At 45.2% G+C, this 14,186-nt stretch overlaps 1 protein-coding gene across 2 annotated transcripts; it reads right to left on the bottom strand.

The window, feature by feature from the left end:
* Positions 1–2,802: 2,802 nt before the first annotated feature.
* LOC110487323 (gastrula zinc finger protein XlCGF57.1) lies at positions 2,803–11,792 on the bottom strand. 2 transcript variants are annotated; one of them, XM_036942219.1, is made up of 6 exons: positions 11,315–11,792; positions 10,890–11,049; positions 9,195–9,734; positions 6,732–6,986; positions 4,273–4,473; positions 2,803–3,831 (listed from the first exon to the last, which is right to left on the bottom strand). In XM_036942219.1, the coding sequence occupies exons 1-6, from the start codon at positions 11,321–11,323 to the stop codon at positions 3,185–3,187; spliced, it is 1,812 nt and encodes a 603-aa protein (XP_036798114.1). In that variant the 5' UTR covers positions 11,324–11,792; the 3' UTR covers positions 2,803–3,184. The 2 variants fall into 2 exon arrangements, with proteins under 2 accessions (XP_036798114.1, XP_036798113.1); XM_036942218.1 differs by lacking the exons at positions 10,890–11,049; positions 11,315–11,792 and adding an exon at positions 10,012–10,767.
* Between the last annotated feature and the right edge of the window lie 2,394 nt (positions 11,793–14,186).

Genomic DNA, 14,186 nt, shown 5'->3' with positions numbered 1-14,186 from the left:
GAGATTTTGAGTGAAAACCTCCTTCCATCAGCAAGGGCATTGAAGATTAAACGTGGCTGGGTCTTTCAGCATGACAATGATCCCAAACACACCGCCCGGACAACGAAGGAGTGGCTTCGTAAGAAGCATTTCAAGGTCCTGGAGTGGCCTAGCCAGTCTCCAGAGCTCAACCCCATAGAAAATCTTTGGAGGGAGTTGAAAGTCCGTGTTGCCCAGCAACAGCCCCAAAACATCACTGCTCTAGAGGAGATCTGCATGGAGGAATGGGCCAAAATACCAGCAACAGTGTGTGAAAACCTTGTGAAGACTTTGACCTCTGTCATTGCCAACAAAGGGTATATAACAAAGTATTGAGATAAACTTTTGTTATTGACCAAATACTTATTTTCCACCATAATTTGCAAATAAATTCATAAAAAATCCTACAATGTGATTTTCTGGATTTTTTTCTCTCATTTTGTCTGTCATAGTTGAAGTGTACCTATGATGAAAATTACAGGCCTCTCTCATCTTTTTAAGTGGGAGAACTTGCACAATTGGTGGCTGGCTAAATACTCCCCCCCACTGTAGGTGGAGCTCCTCCTCACCACTCTGTTATTATAACATGTAGGAGGAGCTCCTCCTCACCACTCTGTTATTATAACATGTAGGTGGAGCTCCTCCTCATCACTCTGTTATTATAACATGTAGGTGGAGCTCCTCACCACTCTGTTATTATAACATGTAGGAGGAGCTCCTCCTCACCACTCTGTTATTATAACATGTAGGTGGAGCTCCTCCTCATCACTCTGTTATTATAACATGTAGGTGGAGCTCCTCCTCACCACTCTGTTATTACTACATGTAGACCCTACTTTACGGACTTTATTGTTCCCATGGGGAAATGTTGTTCCAGTGTCATGTACACGTTTAAAGTGGTGTTTAAATACCAAAACAAATTGACAACTTTCATAACAGTTACATACCAATAAAACTCAATATCAGCACATACAAGCTTGAACCCCCCAAAAAACATACAAATCTGCACGGATGGAGGCTGACGGAGGCTGACGGATGGAGGCTGATGGATGGGAGCTGATTGATGGGAGCTGACGGATGGGAGCTGACGGATGGGAGGTGACGGATGGGAGGTGACGGATGGGAGGTGATGGATGGGGGCTGATGGATGGGGGCTGATGGATGGGGGCTGATGGATGGGAGCTGATGGATGGGGGCTGATTGATGGGAGCTGATGGATGGGGGCTGACTGATGGGAGCTGATGGATGGGGGCTGACTGATGGGAGCTGATGGATGGGGGCTGATGGATGGGAGCTGACGGATGGGAGCTGACGGATGGGGGCTGACGGATGGGGGCTGACGGATGGGGGCTGACGGATGGGGGCTGACGGATGGGGGCTGACGGATGGGAGCTGACGGATGGGAGCTGTCGGATGGGAGCTGTCGGATGGGAGCTGACGGATGGAGGCTGTCGGATGGGAGCTGACAGATGGGGGCTGACGGATGGGAGCTGACTGATGGGAGCTGACTGATGGGAGCTGACGGATGGGAGCTGACGGATGGGGGCTGATGGATGGGGGCTGATTGATGGAAGCTGACTGATGGGGGCTGACGGATGGAGGCTGACGGATGGGAGCTGACGGATGGGAGCTGACGGATGGGAGCTGACTGATGGGGGCTGACTGATGGGGGCTGACTGATGGGGGCTGACTGATGGGGGCTGATTGATGGGAGCTGACGGATGGAGGCTGACGGATGGGAGCTGACGGATGGGAGCTGACTGATGGGGGCTGATTGATGGGAGCTGACGGATGGGAGCTGACGGATGGGGCTGACGGATGGGGGCTGACGGATGGGGGCTGACGGATGGGGGCTGACGGATGGGAGCTGACTGATGGGAGCTGACTGATGGGAGCTGACGGTTGGGAGCTGATGGATGGGGGCTGATTGATGGGAGCTGACTGATGAGAGCTGACTGATGGGGGCTGACGGATGGAGGCTGACGGATGGGAGCTGACAGAAGAAGGCTGACGGATGGGAGCTGACGGATGGGAGCTGACTGATGGGGGCTGATTGATGGGAGCTGACGGATGGGAGCTGACGGATGGAGGCTGACGGATGGGGCTGACGGATGGGGGCTGACGGATGGGAGCTGACGAATGGGAGCTGACGGATGGAGGCTGACGGATGGGGCTGACGGATGGGGCTGACGGATGGGGCTGACGGATGGGGGCTGACGGATGGGAGCTGACGGATGGAAGGTGGTCTGAGAGTTGAGACAGAACAGATGGTATTGAGAGCGGAGGAAGCATTCGTGGTCTCGGAGGGAGCCAGTCAGATCCGCAGCCTCAGCAATGCACCTCACTGTGTCCCCTGGTGTCGAGTTTGCTCCGGGTTTGGTTGACGCTGGTTAGCCACTCCTCTCCACAACACCACTCTAAGCCCCCTCCTGTATACATGATATATGTGGTGTTTCCTAACGATTACAGATATATATATTTTTAAATCCCACCTCTCTCTGTGGACCACCTCTCTCTGTGGACCACCTCTCTCTGTGGACCACCTCTCTCTGTAGACCACCTCTCTCTGTAGACCACCTCTCTCTGTGGACCACCTCTCTCTGTGGACCACCTCTCTCTGTGGACCACCTCTCTCTGTGGACCACCTCTCTCTGTAGACCACCTCTCTCTGTAGACCACCTCTCTCTGTAGACCACCTCTCTCTGTGGACCACCACTCTCTGTAGACCACCTCTCTCTGTGGACCACCTCTCTCTGTGGACCACCTCTCTCTGTGGACCACCTCTCTCTGTGGACCACCTCTCTCTGTGGACCACCTCTCTCTGTGGACCACCTCTCTCTGTAGACCACCTCTCTCTGTGGACCACCACTCTCTTGATTTCCACGGGCCATATATTTTTCAACTCTGCTGTGACGTCTTAGACAAAATGAAGTCACTGTGTAAGTTAATTTAACCAGCACTGTTTCCCCTATGGCAGTTTCTTGGGTCTGCCTAACTGCTGTTTAGGTCCAGGTGCTGACAAATCTTCAGTCTTTCAGACATCCACAGATGCTTCATATTGTATTGTTTTATGTCCGTTTATGAGAAATGCATAATCAATGGAACATAACTATTTTGTTGGTGATCAGGAGAGACACTACACAAGTTCATTTGTCCTGTCCCATTGTCAGTTTGGCAGCTGCTTCGGTCTGCCTAGCTGACGTTTAGGTCCTATGGGTTTGCCAGCGTGTCTCTTGTTGTGCGAATAAAGGTTTGCTCTACAGCTGAAACGCTTCCCACATTCAGTGCACAGGTACGGTTTCTCTCCCGTGTGAACTCTCTGGTGGATTTTGAAAGTTCCTTCTCGACTGTATGTCTTCCCGCAGATGGAGCAAAGGTACGGTTTCTCTCCAGTGTGTGTCAGTACGTGACTTTTTAAGTATGCTTTTTTCACAAAACTATTTCCACACACAAGGCAGCTGTAGGGTCTCTCTCCAGTGTGTGTTCGCTGGTGAATTTTAATGTAGCTTTCATTGACGAAACATTTCCCACAGTCAGGGCAGGAGTACGGCTTCTCTCCAACATGCTGTAACTGGTGGTCTTGGATTTGCCCTTTCTCAGTGAATTCCGCCCCGCAAAGGGAGCATTGGTAAGACGGCTTCTTACTGGTGTGAGTTTTCATGTGTTTTTTTAGTGCTGGTAGAGTTTGGCACATCTCCCCACATTCTATGCAATTCTGAAATGTCTTAGCTGTGTGGTTCTTCTGGTGTTGTTCAGGTTCTCCTGATGTAGAGGGACTGTCCTCTCCTGCCGACCACAATTTGGGGTTCAGCCCTGCGTGGAAGACATGGTGTGAAGTCGGTCAAACCAGCATGTTCTTCGTGAAGAAGTAAGAAAGTCCAATGGAAATGCGGTCAAACACTTACTAGGACATAAATGTTTATCTTTTCAGAACTACTCAACATAATTTTTTTTAAATCAGATAAAACTGTTTTAAAGTGTAAATTTCAAGTGTAATGTCTGAATTATATATTTTTTGCATAATAAACTCAAGCTGACAAACGTTTCCATAGTTACAGCTATGCATAGTTATTACTGGGGCAGATGACAAACGTTTCCATAGTTACTGCTATGCATAGTTATTACTGGGACAGATGACAAACATTTCCATAGTTACTGCTATGCATAGTTATTACAGGGACAGATGACAAACGTTTCCATAGTTACTGCTATGCATAGTTATTACAGGGACAGTCATTTAAGGTTTCTCCTCACCTCTGTGTGTTTTCATGTGTGTTTTCAGATTTCCTTTCTGCGTGAACCCTCTGCCGCACACGGAGCAACTGTGAGGTTTCTCTCCCGTGTGTGTTCTCATGTGCCTCTTCAGCTTCATTGCTTCCGATAGTTGTTTTCCACACACGACACAGTCGTGAGACTTCTTAGCTTTGGGATTCGTCCGGTGTTGTCCAGGTATTCCTGATGCAGGAAACAAAGAGAGTGGCCGTGTCCGAATACCCATACTAGTCTACTACGTACTTAAAACGGCACACTCATTTCGACGTTTGTTCTAGTAGAATTCACACGTTTTTTCCTGACTCACGTGTCTGACCACAGCTGATAATCAATAGCGAAGACATACTATAACACTTTAAAAATATATATATTTCCGCATACTATTTAGTACGCCAGCATGGGTCGGTTTACTAGTAAAAGGCCAACATGTTTAAAAAAAAAAGTGAGTTATCAATGGTCACATTCCAGGCTGACTGCATTGCAGACGCATGCCAGACCTCACGACGCATGGATAGGTGTTTAACATAAACATTATCATCAAACCACGTCATAGGATACGGCAATCTGATGCCCGGCTGTACAGTCGATGACATGGCACGCAACCATTGGCTGATGGTTGAGGTCTGCACAACGCATCACCGGGGGCAAACTACCTACACCTACACCACCCGATGTCACAGGAAGGCCATAAAGATCATCAAGGACAACAACCACCCGAGCCACTGCCTGTTCACCCCGCTATCATCCAGAAGGCGAGGTCAAAGCTGGGACCGAGAGACTGAAAAACAGCTTCTATCTCAAGGCCATCAGACTGTTAAACAGCCACCACTAACATTGAGTGGCTGCTGCCAACACACTGACTCAACTCCAGCCACTTTAATAATGGGAATTGATGGGAAATTATGTAAAATATATCACTAGACACTTTAAACAATGCTACCTAATATAATGTTTACATACCCTACATGATTAATCTCATATGTATATGTATATACTGTACTCTATATCATCTACTGTATCCTTATGTAATACATGTATCACTAGCCACTTTAACTATGCCACTTTGTTTACATACTCATCTCATATGTATATACTGCACTCAATACCATCTACTGTATCTTGCCTATGCCGCTCTGTACTCATTCATATATCTTATGTACATATTCTTTATCCCCTCACACTTGTGTGTATAAGGTAGTAGTTTTGGAATTGTTAGTTAGATTACTCGTTGGTTATTACTGCATTGTCGGAACTAGAAGCACAAGCATTTCGCTACACTCGCATTAACATCTGCTAACCATGTGTATGTGACAAATAAAATTTGATTTGATTTTTGATGCAATGCACAGCTCAACTTTAGTAATGTTGCATGTAAAACTCAACTACAGTACCAGTCAAAATTTTGGACACCTGCTCGTTCAAGGGTTTTTCTTTATTTTTTACTATTTTCTACATTGTAGAATAATAGTGAAAACATCAAAACTATGAAATAACACACATGGAATCATGTAGTAACCAAAAAAGTGTAAAAAAAAAAAAGAAATCGTAATATATTTTATATTTGAGATTCTTCAAAGTAGCCTCCCTTTGCCTTGACAGTTTCTACAAGTGCAGTCATAAAAACCATCAAGCACTATGATGAAACTGGCTCTCATGAGGACCGCCATGGGAAAGGAAGACCCAGAGTTACCCCTGCTGCAGAGGATACGTTCATTAGAGTTACCTGCACCTCAGATTGCAGCCCAAATAAATGCTTCACAGAATTCAAGTAACAGACGCATCTCAACATCAACTGTTCAGAGGAGACCGCGTGAATCCGGCTTTCATGGTCGAATTGCTGCAAAGAAACCACTACTAAAGGACACCAACAATAAGAAGAGACTTGCTTGGATGATCTCAACCCAATTGAGATGGTTTGGGATGAGTTGGACCGCAGAGTGAAGGAAAAGCAGCCAACAAGTATTCAGCATATGTGGGAACGCCTTCAAGACTGTCGGGATAAGCATTCCAGGTGAAGCTGGTTGAGAGAATGTCAAGAGTGTGCAAAACTGTCATCAAGTCAAAGGGTGGCTACTTTGAAGAATCTCAAATATAAAACATATTTTGATTATTTCTTTAACACTTTTTTTGGTTACTACATGATTCCATATGTGTTATTTCATAGTTTGGATGTCTTCAATATTATTCTACAATGTAGAAAATAGTAAAAAATTAAAGAAAAACCCTTGAACGATTAGGTGTCCAAACTTTTGACTGGTACTGTAGTTGAGTTTTACATGCAACATTACTAAAGTTGAGCTGTGGTAAACTTAGTGTGATAAACCATATTTTCAGTCACTCAAATCACTTCGGCTACACTCTAGCTGTCATGGTTTCCTACATGGCTGCTCACACACAAGAATCTCATTATTTTATTTAAAAGGATCTCTGTGGCTTTTCACCTGTGTCAACTTTCTGATGGTGTGTTTTGAGTAACTCTTTCTGGTAGAACAGCTCTCCACAGACAGACTTGTAGAAGCCTCTCTCCATGTGTGTCCTCTGGTGTAACAGGAGGTCGTAGGCGGCAGGGAACTCCTGTCCACAGCCAAAGCAGTGGTGAGACGTCGTGGCTGTGTCGTGGTTCTCCCGGTGTTGCTCAGGTTCTCCTGATGTAGAGGTAGTCTCCTCACTGCCGTGGCTGGAGGCAGGACTCATTCCTGTGGGGGGAAAATAATATGGATTTACTAATAGAGCAAATAGGTCAATAGCTGTGGTAGTATTGGTTGAGTCGATCCCAAATGACTCCCTATTCCCTTTAGAGTGCACTACTTTTGACCAGAACCCTATGGGCCCTAGTCAAAAGTAGTGCACTATGTAGGGAATAGGGTGCCATTGGGGATGTATCACAGGGTAAAGTAGTGCACTATGTCGGGAATAGGGTGCCATTTGGAGGCAGGAGTAATATGGATTTACTAATAGAGCATATATAGGTAACTGCCAAAATAAAGGAAACATTTGAGTCAATTAGGATTCTGGCTGCTCTGTTAGAACTATAGGTAACTACCAAAATAAAGGAAACACTTGAGTCAATTAGGATTCTGGCTGCTCTGTTAGAACTATAGGTAACTACCAAAATAAAGAAAACACTTGAGTCAATTAGGATTCTGGCTGCTCTGTTAGACCTATAAGTAACTACCAAAATAAAGGAAACACTTGAGTCAATTAGGATTCTGGCTGCTCTGTTAGAACTATAGGTAACTACCAAAATAAAGGAAACATTTGAGTAAAGTAGTATTGTGGCTGCTCTGTTAGACCTATAGGTAACTACCAAAATAAAGGAAACATTTGAGTAAAGTAGTATTGTGGCTGCTCTGTTAGACCTATAGGTAACTGCCAAAATAAAGGAAACACTTGAGTAAATTCGTTTTGTGGCTACTCCGTTATGTTGTGGGGAGCATTTTCCTGGCATAGGTTAGGTCCAATCAACCCCTTAGAGGACAAGATAAACACCAATAAATACACCACCATTCTGACTGATCACCGTCAACCTTTGGCAAATAATTTCTATCCAGATCGGGGTGGTCTCTTCCAGGATGACAATGCCCCCATCCACAGGGCACGAGTGGTCACTGAATAGTTTGATGAGCATGAAAACGATGTGCCATGGCCGTCTCAATCACCAGATCTCAACCCAGTTGAACTATGGGAGATTCTGGAGCAGGGCCAGAGCCAGTGTTTTCCCACCACCATCAACAAAACAAAATATGATGTAATTTATTGTAGAATAATGGTGTCATATCCCTGCAAGAGTGCCAGACCCTTGTTGAATTCATGCCAAGGCACATTGAAGCTGTTCTGTCTCATGGTGGCCCACCCCCAAGAGAGTTCCAGAACCTTGTAGAATTCATGCCAAGGCACATTGAAGCTGTTCTGTCTCATGGTGGCCCACCCCCAAGAGAGTTCCAGAACCTTGTAGAATTCATGCCAAGGCACATTGAAGCTGTTCTGTCTCATGGTGGCCCACCCCCAAGAGAGTTCCAGAACCTTGTAGAATTCATGCCAAGGCACATTGAAGCTGTTCTGTCTCATGGTGGCCCACCTCCAAGAGAGTTCCAGAACCTTGTAGAATTCATTCCAAGGCACATTGAAGCTGTTCTGTCTCATGGTGGCCCACCTCCAAGAGAGTTCCAGAACCTTGTAGAATTCATGCCAAGGCACATTGAAGCTGTTCTGTCTCATGGTGGCCCACCCCCAAGAGAGTTCCAGAACCTTGTAGAATTCATGCCAAGGCACATTGAAGCTGTTCTGTCTCATGGTGGCCCACCTCCAAGAGAGTTCCAGAACCTTGTAGAATTCATTCCAAGGCACATTGAAGCTGTTCTGTCTCATGGTGGCCCACCTCCAAGAGAGTTCCAGAACCTTGTAGAATTCATGCCAAGGCACATTGAAGCTGTTCTGTCTCATGGTGGCCCACCCCCAAGAGAGTTCCAGAACCTTGTAGAATTCATGCCAAGGCACATTGAAGCTGTTCTGTCTCATGGTGGCCCACCCCCAAGAGAGTTCCAGAACCTTGTAGAATTCATGCCAAGGCACATTGAAGCTGTTCTGGCTTGTGGCCCAACGGCCAATTAAAACACTTTATGTTGGTGCTTCCTCTTTTTAGCAGTTACCTTGTAGGTCCATTACTATGGAAACGGAAAGGAAAGGAAAGGGGGAGACCTAGTCAGTTGTACAACTGAATGCCTTCAACTGAAATGGCTCTTCTGCATTTAACCCAACCCCTATGGTGGTATAGTATAGTGTCCCAAATGGCACCCTTTTCCCTATGGGGGCTCTGGTCAAAAGTAGTGCACTATGTAGGGGATAGGGTGCCATTTAGGACTAACCTTTGTGTTCTTTAATAGCATCATATCCCAGCCCCTTACCGAGTTGAGGAGGATCCCAAGTAGCTGCTTCTTCACGTTTAATAAATCCACCAACTTCCTCTCCTTCCTCCTCCTCCTCCTCCTCAGTGTGACCACGCTCTCTCTTCACAGCGGATGTTTGCAGGTGTGCAGTCATGGTATGTGTCTCACATGGAACCCTGTTCCTTATATAGTGAGTCCTCTGGTGTAGCATGAGGTCATAGGCACCAGGGAACTCCTGTCCACAGGCACAGCAGCAGTGGTGAGACGACGTGGCTGTCTGATGAGTCTCCCGGTCAGTCGACGTGGCTGTCTCTTGAGTCTCCCGGTGAGACGATTTTTCTGTCTGATGTGTCTCCTGGTGAGACGATTTTTCTGTCTGATGTGTCTCCCGGTGAGACAATTTTTCTGTCTGATGTGTCTCCCGGTGAGACGATTTTTCTGTCTGATGAGTCTCCCGGTGAGACGTCGTGGCTGTGTCGTGGTTCTCCTGGTGTTGCTCAGGTTCTCCTGATGTAGAGGTAGTCTCCTCACTGCCGTGGCTGGAGGCAGGACTCATTCCTGTGGGGGGAAAATAATATGGATTTACTAATAGAGCAAATAGGTCAATAGCTATGGTAGTATTGGTTGAGTCGATCCCAAATGACTCCCTATTCCCTTTATAGTGCACTACTTTTGACCAGAACCCTATGGGCCCTAGTCAAAAGTAGTGCACTATGTAGGGAATAGGTTGCCATTAGGGATTTATCACAGGGTAAAGTAGTGCACTATGTCGAGAATAGGGTGCCATTTGGGGCCTGTCTTTTATGTTTAAAGGCATCCTTTAACCACTACTTACCAAGCTGAAGAGAATCCAAATGACCTAATTCTCCTTCAGAATGTATCAATCCACCTACTTCCTCTTCTTCCTCCCTTTTCTCTTCTTCCTTCTCTTCCTCCTCAGTGTCATTAGTCTCTCTCTCTCTACAGTGTGGGCAGTCACATCTTCCTGCTGAGTCAAGCCCATGCCACAGACAGGGCAGGAGTAAGGTTTCTCTCCTGTGTGCACTACCTGGTGTAGCTTCAAGTTCTTCCTGGATGCAGAACATCGGTAAGGTTTCACCCCTTGGTGGATCTGTTGGTGTCTGCGTAGTTTATACGAGGTAGGGAACTCCTTTCCACACTCTCTGCAGCCGTGTGTCTCTTCTTGGATTTGTGTTTGGACTGGTCCTATTGTTTAGGTTCTCCTGAGGTAGAACCTCCTCACTGTCAGAGTGACGGCGGCAACTCTCTCCTGTGGCGATATAGGAAGAGTCCGGTCCGTCTAGCTCCAGTGGGAACCACATTAGAGGCCCAGTTCCAAACAGACCCTACACACTTGTTGAGATGTGATTGGTCTAAGCAGTATGGGGATGATTCCACCTGACCTCTCAGAGGACAAGGTGGAGATTTTTCTCAAGTGGGATCTTATTGGACTATCAGCATGAACGAATAAAGCCAATCTCGGTCTGCTCACTGGTTACTGCTACAGCTGACCCTTTAATGCCCTTGACGATACAAAAGCAGTTTCCACAAAGATGATATGCGTTGCAAATGGCACTCTGTTCCCTATATACGGCATCAACGTATTGCACTAAAGGGTTGTCATTTGGGACGTAAAACCTTGGGTCTTTGTCTGATTATTCTCTCTTGTGTCCAGCTACATGGGACAACTATTGAAAGGCATTGCACGCTCACCAGTATTACTCTGACCACAAGGTGCATGGTCGTCACCTTCTGGCTCCTCTTTGAATACAATGTTAAATCTATGGACCATCTCGGGACCCTGGAGTCTGCTGCTCTGGTCACCATGGTTACAGCCAGGACTCCGACATTTTGACTGTTGGTGTTCATCAAACTATTAAAAAAAGTCAAGGTGAGAGAGCATATCACACATTGTATCAATAATGTAAATTAAGCTTTGTTTACAGTCCTAACAACTAGCCTAGTTAGGGTTGATAACGTATTATTTTTTAGAGATAACTAGCTAGCTGACCGCCCTGACAACTTATCGACTTATTCAACTCTGACAGGTGAAGTTGCATAGCTAACCGCGTTAGTTAGCTAATATACCTAGCTAGTTAACGTTAGCAAACTAATAAGTTAAGAAGTTGTCTTCTCACCTCATGCATTATGAATGGGCTTCAAATATCTCAAAGAATATGTTGTTGTGCCAGAGTTATTCCAGTCTCTTGCTGTGCTGTGAGGGAGAAATGTTATCTAACGATAGCGCGCTGCTACAACTGGCTAGTATTGTAGCTCCTAAACTGGCAGAGGCGGAAATGCTGCGTTTCATAGTTCCATACTTTAACTAGTCCAGCCAGTGAATAATAATTAACGTTACCATAACCCTATCATAAGTTATATCTGGTGATATTAGCTGTATGGAACTAGCTACAATGCTTTGAAGTGCGATAAATAAACTGGTTAGTTAACGTCAGCTAGCTGCATTACTACTTCCGTGTTTGGTTTTCTTGGTACGCCTTAGTAAATCAAATCCAATTGTATTGGTGGCGTGCACATCTTTTGTAGCTGTTATCGCAGGTGCAGTGACATGCTTATGTTTCTAGTTCGTGCAGTAATACCAAACAATACACAATCCCCCCCAAAATAAAAAATGTGGAAATTAAGAAATATGAGAACGAGCAATGGTCCAAGTCAGGAATGTCAATATGTGGAGGTGTGTATAGACAGTATATTAATATACAAGGTGTGTATAGCAGTAGTAATATAGCATTAGCATTGGCTAAAACACAGTATATACATATGAAGTGTGTAAAACAGTAGGTAAATATGATTAAAGTGACCAGTGGTAGGAAGCAGTCTGTAAGGTGCGGTGTAGAGTACCAGGCTGGGCAGAGACCGGCTAATGGTGACTAATTAACAATCTGATGGCCTGGAAATAGAAGCTGGTTTTTTTTTTCGCCTCTTGGATGCACCTGTACTGTCATCATCTGGGCTGGATGGGAAAGACAATGTACAAAGCCTGTTACAATATATCAGTATACTAAGTAGCCTACTGACACGGTTTCTTAAATCACATGTTTTGTAGATAATAAACACGTAAGATGTTTATCCCCACAATGCTCTTGTATTCATTCCATCAGGACATGCATATGATCAGTGAGTAACATGTCACTAGTGGTCTGTAAGTCACTGTGGATTTCTTGGCACAATAAGTAACATCAATGAGGTGAAATAATAATAATACAGACAATTAAAATGGATGACAAGAAAATAATGGGTTGTTTGAAGTAATTCTTTATGACCAAACAGAAGCTTTGTGCAGATGTGCCCTTAGTTTTGTTCTTATAAAATATATCAGGAACGAAACACGTAACAGACGAACAGGTGGTGGGAAATATAACATGTCGGAAGAAATTCGGATTCTCTATCCTTGTGCACTCGCGCACTCCCCCTCGTGTATTTAAAGGAATGGATTGGTGGAAAAGGAATATGGTGGAAACTCCCTCGAGCCATGCTTGCACCAATCCAATGGCTTTAAATGCACGAGGGGTCGTGACCACGTGCACACTTCTGAAAGAGGGCAGAGATAGTAGTGCTGCCATTGTCAAATCAAATCAAATGTTATTTGTCACATGCGCCGAATACAACAGGTATAGTAGACCTTAGAGTGAAACGCGCACTTACAAACGCGTACTCTGTACCATCACTCATCCATATATCTTTATGTACATATTCTTTATCCCCTTACACTGTGTATAAGACAGTAGTTTTGGAATTGTTAGTTAGATTACTCGTTGGTTATTACTGCATTGTCGGAACTAGAAGCACAAGTATTTCGCTACACTCGCATTAACATCTGCTAACCATGTGTATGTGACAAATAAAATTTGATTTGATTTGATTTACAATCCCTTAATTAACCAACAATTCAGTTTTAAGAAAAAATACACACACACAAAAAAATGTAACAAATAATTAAAGAGCAGCAGTAAAATAACAATAGCGAGGCTGTAGACAGGTATTACCAGTACAGAGTCAATGTGGAGGCTGTAGACAGGTATTACCAGTACAGAGTCAATGTGGAGGCTATATACAGGGAGGTACCGGTACAGAGTCAATGTGGAGGCTGTAGACAGGTATTACCAGTACAGAGTCAATGTGGAGGCTGTAGACAGGTATTACCAGTACAGAGTCAATGTGGAGGCTATATACAGGGAGGTACCGGTACAGAGTCAATGTGGAGGCTGTAGACAGGTATTACCAGTACAGAGTCAATGTGGAGGCTGTAGACAGGTATTACCAGTACAGAGTCAATGTGGAGGCTGTAGACAGGTATTACCAGTACAGAGTCAATGTGGAGGCTATATACAGGGCGTACCGGTACAGAGTCAATGTGGAGGCTGTAGACAGGTATTACCAGTACAGAGTCAATGTGGAGGCTGTAGACAGGTATTACCAGTACAGAGTCAATGTGGAGGCTATATACAGGGGCGTACCGGTACAGAGTCAATGTGGAGGCTGTAGACAGGTATTACCAGTACAGAGTCAATGTGGAGGCTATATACAGGGGCGTACCGGTACAGAGTCAATGTGGAGGCTGTAGACAGGTATTACCAGTACAGAGTCAATGTGGAGGCTATATACAGGGGCGTACCGGTACAGAGTCAATGTGGAGGCTGTAGACAGGTATTACCAGTACAGAGTCAATGTGGAGGCTGTAGACAGGTATTACCAGTACAGAGTCAATGTGGAGGCTGTAGACAGGTATTACCAGTACAGAGTCAATGTGGAGGCTGTAGACAGGTATTACCAGTACAGAGTCAATGTGGAGGCTGTAGACAGGTATTACCAGTACAGAGTCAATGTGGAGGCTGTAGACAGGTATTACCAGTACAGAGTCAATGTGGAGGCTGTAGACAGGTATTACCAGTACAGAGTCAATGTGGAGGCTATATACAGGGAGGTACCGGTACAGAGTCAATAGCGAGGCTATATACAGGGGCGTACCGGTACAGTTGTTTCTTTGAT

Source organism: Oncorhynchus mykiss, chromosome 13 (genome assembly GCF_013265735.2).
Source record: "Oncorhynchus mykiss isolate Arlee chromosome 13, USDA_OmykA_1.1, whole genome shotgun sequence".
Taxonomy (NCBI): domain Eukaryota; kingdom Metazoa; phylum Chordata; class Actinopteri; order Salmoniformes; family Salmonidae; genus Oncorhynchus; species Oncorhynchus mykiss.
The sequence above is the reverse complement of the archived record's forward strand: the minus strand, read 5'-3'. Positions and strand labels throughout refer to the sequence as shown.